Genomic DNA, 6,338 nt, shown 5'->3' on the forward strand with positions numbered 1-6,338 from the left:
CAGCCCAACAGGCTGAATATGTGCAGCCCAGCGTGCTAAACGGGCCATCGGGCCGGCCCATTTACTAATCAGGCCGTGCCTGGGCCAAGGAGCAGCGCCCGTGGGCCGGCACGACATGACCTGGCTATTAAACGTGCCATGGCGGGCCGTGCCGGGCCAGGCACGATTAGCACAGGCCGGGCCGTGCCGTGCCGGGCCGACCCGTTTGGCCAGGTATAGTCGACATGTGTGGCTAGGGAACACACCAGATATTATTTGTATTCCGTCAGTTTTGGTTGATCAATAAAACCCTAGTTACACCTAAAAAAATAACCAAAAAAAAAATGCACGCTGGCTCCCAGCCGAGACGCACACGCCGCCGCGCGGGACCTCCACGAGGGCGTCTGGCGTCACCCCGGCGCACCCGCCGAGACTGCTGCGCCGCCGCGCCGCCGCGAGAAGGGCGGAGGTCGCCAGGGAGAGAGCATCAAAAGGAGGAGAGGGAGGTGGAAGAGGCGCCCTGCCGCCACCGCGGGCAGGCCGCCGGTGGCGCCGGCGACAGAGGAGGACGTGGCTGAGGGGGCTGAAGGTGAGGCGGCGGGAAATCGCCCGGTGAGTCGCGAGAGCAACCCACGGGACGGAGGGAAAAGTGGCGGTGGATTCCTTGGTTTTCACTGTTTCGTTCCCAAATCAGATTCGACCGGGCAAGCATATCCAGTTCTCTCCCGGATTGGATTGGGGTGGGAAGGATCTACATCAGAACGCGACCGGAGTAGCCGCCGGAGCTGCCGCAGTCTTGGTCTCTTTGATTTGCGGCTCCGGCCGCCCGTGTGGTTGTAGCCGACCTGCTCTAAAGCTGTGGTGTTTGTCTCTGTCCATCCACAATGGAAGCTCCGGCTCCAGATTGGTCCGGGCTACCAGCGGACATATTGATCAGCATATTCCAGTTGCTCCAGTGCCCGGACCTCCTCCGATCCGCCGCCGTCTGCACATTCTGGCAAAAGGTGTACTCCACGCTCCGCCGAAGCGGCGTCTGCCCCAGTCGCCAGACTCCCTGTTTACTCTATTGTACCGAGGCCGCCGGGGCGAAGGCTCTTGGCATGTACAGTCTCTCTGAACGGAAGGCCTACTCCTTGCCCCTCCCTGAACCTCCCATCAGCAGCTGGATTGGTTCATCACATGGCTGGCTAGTCACCATGGATGAGAAGTCTGACCTGATGCTTCTCAACCCTAACACCGGTGACAAGATTGCACTCCCTCATGTGACAGCCATGGAGCATGTTAAACCTATCGTAAACGAAGACGGGATTCTTGAAAAGTACAAGCTGTCTTTCTATGATGGAGAGCTTCCGAGGGTGGAGGATACACCCTATGCATGCCATTTGGATAGGTACGGAGATCTGGTCTATCTGAAGGCAATTTTGTCGTCAGATCCATCGGCAGGGGAATGCACTGTCATGCTCATCCATCAGCCGTACGCGCAGCTCTCGTTCGCCAAAGTGGGAGATGCTCACTGGAACTGGCTCCAAATGCATAGTTTCTATGCTGATTGCAAACACCATGATGGCTGTTTCTACGCATTCACTGCGGCAGGCGCAATCGATGTGTTTGATTTGAACGGGCCATCTGTCATCCACAGAAGGATTTTACCAAATCTAGTTCAGATGGTCCAGAAGTGCTATATTGTTCAGGCACCATGGGGAGATGTCCTCCAAATCATTAAGGAGGAGAGTTTGGATCCTGAACAACCAGATGGTGAGACGTATATCACTGCTTATGAAGTGTACAAGGTTGATTTTGTTGAGCTGAAGCGTGCCAAGATGAGAGGGCTAGGTGAATATGCATTGTTTACTGGGAAAAGCACAACATCTTGCTTTAGCGCAAAGGATCATCCAGGCTTGATGGCAAACCATCTATATTTTACTCATGATGATCACGATGAATTACTCAGCGGCAAAGATGATCCACGTGATATAGGAGTGTACGACTTGGAAAATGATACCAGAACCAATTTGGTTGATCCTGAACCCTGGATGACGTGGTTCCCTCCCATATGGTTCACACCCAATCTTGCAAAAGCAGGTATATTTCATTATCAAACAGTACTTTTCCTGATATTATTTTTAGTATTTTGAAATCTGCTTCTCACAGAATAAGAGAATTGCACTTCCAACCTTAAGTGTGTTCCCCTTGTCTGGGTCTGTATTGGATGTTCAGAATAGCTTCAGCGTTTGGTTATGTTGAATTTCTTAAACCCCTTTGGCTAAGATTACCATGTTAGTCATGTGTTATTCTTGCTAAATGACATGAAACGTGATGAGGTTTATAGGTTGGCTTTGATACATTTTTTATGATGTTGTGCTTGTCTGGCCTAGTGTTATAGAAGAAGCGTTGCATTCTCACCTAACAAATAGGCTATCATGAAGCAGCCAACTCATATTGGGGAAATAGGAAACTATAAAGTGTGAATAGTCTCGAGACGAATGCAAGATAATCTAGATCTAATTGACAATATCAGTGTTATATTTCCGAATACGTATGGAGTAAATAATACTAATATGGATGACAGATAATCCAGAATTCTGGATACAGTGGACAAATGTGCATTCACCCTTTACAGTACTGCCATGATCACACACAAACTCCACATGATAACTATAAAACAAACTAGGAAGAATATAAAGATGGTGGTGCGTATCCTGTGAAAATGGGCATGTTTTTGATAATGTGAAAATACAATCAGAAAAGCACACGTGCAAGTATCTTAAAATTCTCAAAATAACTCTCTTACTTTGTAAGGCCGTTTTGTATATTCATGCCAATTTGAAACTTCAAATCCAGTATACTTTGTGTGCTACAGAAGAGAAAACTGAATGTGAATGGTGTACTAAAATTAAAACTGTGCTTTGACACTATTAGCCTATTTTGTCTTTTTTGTTTTCGTAAAAGGAATTCTCTTTCGAGAAAGTTTGCACGGAGGTGCTATATGCTCTTCCACAATAGTACACTTTTGCGGAATTTGTATGCGCTTTTTAAATGGTATTTCAAATTTTTGGAAAGATGTGCATTTTCGTAGGATATGTCCCACTAAATACATTGGGGGTTAAGATGATTTAGCATATCATTTATGTTGTCTGGCCGGGTAAGAAATTCATGTAACAAAACAACATTTTTTTTAATGTTAAGCTAGCCTTTTTTGTTTCTTCTTATTTTGAGTTTCGTTTTCCTTTTCCATTTGCTTAGAGTTTCTAGATTTGTGCCCCTTCGTTCTCTTTTGCTGTTTCAATTTGTGCAGTTTTGTGCCTTCTTGCCGTTCTTATTCTAATACTGGACAATATTATACACATTTTGGTGTTGTTTGAGAAAAGAGTGCAAATTTCAGCCGATAGTACCTTTAATATTTGTCTTTCCGTTTATATCCAGTTGTTCAAATGTGCACCTCGCTGTGATTTGCATTTGAAGTATTCTCTGATATTTGTTCTGATTATTATCTTTGTTTTCATTGGAGAAGTGGTTTACTAATAAGTACAAAAATTGCAACCAAATGTACAGCAACATTTGACATAAATCACACATCTCATTCGTTAATCTTTATATATTATGTTCTCATAGAAGTTACATTAATTCTTGTGAACTGCTAAGCTGATCATTTGTTGACTATTAACTTAATTAGGCTTAATAGCCTGTCAGGGTTTATAAATGCACTTACACGGTTACATCACATGTGATGGACTGATCGTGTACCTGTTTACTCTGATAAAATCTCCTTGTCAGTTTTTTCTTCTGTTTAACATGGAACTGAATTATTGCGTGGATCCGAAAAGAACCACCTGCTACTGTAGATTAAAAAAATTGTAGGAATGCTTGCAATCATTGTAACGATGGGCATATGTTTATTGTCGTGTTATCTGTTACTTTGCATAGTCCATGTCTTCATGCTTGCTTGAAACAATGCAACCTTTTGCCACTGTCTACTTTACAATAAATACAATTTGCATGGAAAATTCCAAAAAAAAATATTAACTCTAAAATTTGAGAGAAGTGCTCATATATCATATTATTATATTCTGGTCACTTTTCTGGTTGCTAGCTCATTTCCCTGTCAGACTGTCACATAAAGGTAGGCCATTATGAATCAGTCATTTTTACTATTTTCTCCTGTGGCAAATTTTAGCATGGTCCCTCTTACCTCCCCTTTTCACATGAGAGGTAAGAGTACGTAATAGATCTGAGCCATTGATTTGATTAAATAGTGGTCTGATTTACTCTTACCTTCTTACCTCCCATGTGAAAAGAGGGGGTAAGAGGGAGCATGTTAAAATTACTCTTCTCATGTTACATATATGACCCTCTCTCTCATTTTTGCGATTTAGCCACATGTTCTGTTAGTACTTTATTAACCTCTTATTCCGCGAGTGTCAGTCCTTAACCCAATGCGTAGTCTCTTACATATTCTGCCTTTATTTGAATGTATGATTTTATGTTAGCTCTTTTACAGTACCCTGATACTCTGAAAGCATGCATTGGAGTACCAGGCAGATTTGGCCATCCACACGGAAGGGCAACCCCATAATTTCCCAAATGGTACGAAAGGGTATTTTTGGACTTCTTCTCTGCCATTTTGATAGAGCCCACAGCTCCCTGGTCCTGCCCTTGCTGTGCCGTCGTGCCCTAGCACGCGCCGCAGGTTATCCAAGTTTGAGGGCGGCGCCCCAGCCCCCAGGTCCTGCCCTCTCCGTGCCGTTGTGCCTCAGCGCGCACTGCCACCATCCCTGTCAAGCGTCTTCGGTCGAGCTGCCACCCCACAACAGGTTCCCCCCTGTCGAGCAAGTTCCCCACATGAAGAACTCTTAGGAATCCTAGAAATTATATATGAACTACATGCCAAATTGGCGTCAAAATTGCCATCGTTTAAGCTGTCTTAGATCCTATGAGCATAAAAATTTCCAGCATGCTGCTTGCTTTGAGCACAAATAGTTGAAGAGAACAAATGCGCTTCAGCTTGTGCAGAAACTATCAGCTGCGGCTTATCAGATTAAGATGCAGCAGTGGTTGTTTTAACACTTCCTGTGATTGTCTGACACCGTCCGTAGCAGATGTGCGCTCATTCAGGATGCAGAATTGTCTTTGTTTTCGCCATCAATCTTACCAACAAAGGTTAATCCAATATGAAAACTCTGTTTTTTTATATGATTAAGCCAAACTGTGCGAATGAATTGCAGATGCCGAATTTTGATACCTTTTCATAGAAGAAAAGAAGTTAACATATAAGATTATACTGACTACAACATTTCTTACATGGTGTGTTCATAAGAATAAGAATGAAAATTTAGCTTTCACTGTGAGCCTCCCATGGAATCCTTCCTTGTTCCATGCTGAATTCTGATTGCATTTTTCTGTTCTGTCAGGGCTGTAGGTCTGTTTGTTTGCCCTTTGGATTTTTTTATTCTTTTGGTTATTCTACAATATCTACTGCAATACATGGAATCCTTTATCGCCTCTTACAATGAATTAAAGTCATTTGTAATTTAACCCCGTGAGTCTAATAACACTGATCTTACACATTCTAATATTTTCACTTATCTACAGATGCCATGTGCGCCTGCACCCAAGGGGTGTTGACTTCTGCAAGTACAAGCGTGGTAACAGCAAGCAGCTGAGGCCCAAGAAGAAGATCAAGAAGTAGAGTGCCACCAGTCAGTTTAATGGACCTGTTAAAATCCATCGTCGTGTCAGAGTTTATGCTTCGCCATCGTCTCTGGTTGTCGTTAAACCTTATTTACCTTGCTTTCAGCCTCATATTGCTTTGTTGATCTTTGAAAGAAAATTTGTATCATGAGTATGATAAAGGTAGATGATGTTGCTCCATAAATTGTGGTCATTTTCATCCTGCTACAGTTGCTCTTATAAAATGTCTCTGCAGAAGAATGTGTGATCACACTGCTGACATAGAGTTTTTATCCCACCAACAAATCGAAGTCCTCCTGGGCTATCGCCTCTGCTTTCCACCATCCCCAACAACTACATACGCTCATGATACGGACGTGAGGCTTAATCAATTTCTTTTTTGAGGATTCCTTCACAGGCTTAATCAAACCTGGCCACATGTCCCGGCTGTGTATTAAAAAAATGTTAAAAAATTGGTACAGCCAGGACACGTACCTCTTTCTTTTTTGACTATGTATTAGAAAATGTAAAAAAAATGGTACAGCCGGGACATAGTAAAAAAAGAAATAGCTGATGCGGGATATAGTAAAAAATCTTAAAAGTTGGTACAGCCGGGAAACGTACCAATTTTTGTAACATTTTTTCTAGATTAAGCCGGGACATCTACACAGGTTTAACATTTTAAAGCTTAA

General features: G+C 43.4%; 1 protein-coding gene across 2 annotated transcripts; it reads left to right on the forward strand.

Moving 5' to 3' along the window:
* The first annotated feature begins 295 nt into the window (after positions 1–295).
* LOC123160165 (putative F-box protein At2g33190) lies at positions 296–5,924 on the forward strand. 2 transcript variants are annotated; one of them, XR_006480024.1, is made up of 3 exons: positions 296–2,061; positions 4,478–4,563; positions 5,569–5,924. XR_006480024.1 is itself a non-coding variant. In XM_044577975.1 (2 exons), the coding sequence occupies exons 1-2, from the start codon at positions 864–866 to the stop codon at positions 5,637–5,639; spliced, it is 1,269 nt and encodes a 422-aa protein (XP_044433910.1). In that variant the 5' UTR covers positions 296–863; the 3' UTR covers positions 5,640–5,916. The 2 variants fall into 2 exon arrangements, 1 of the variants encoding a protein (XP_044433910.1); XM_044577975.1 differs by lacking the exon at positions 4,478–4,563 and having other exon boundaries at positions 5,569–5,916.
* Positions 5,925–6,338: the final 414 nt, after the last annotated feature.

This window comes from Triticum aestivum, chromosome 7B (assembly GCF_018294505.1).
Source record: "Triticum aestivum cultivar Chinese Spring chromosome 7B, IWGSC CS RefSeq v2.1, whole genome shotgun sequence".
NCBI classification, from domain to species: Eukaryota; Viridiplantae; Streptophyta; class Magnoliopsida; order Poales; family Poaceae; genus Triticum; species Triticum aestivum.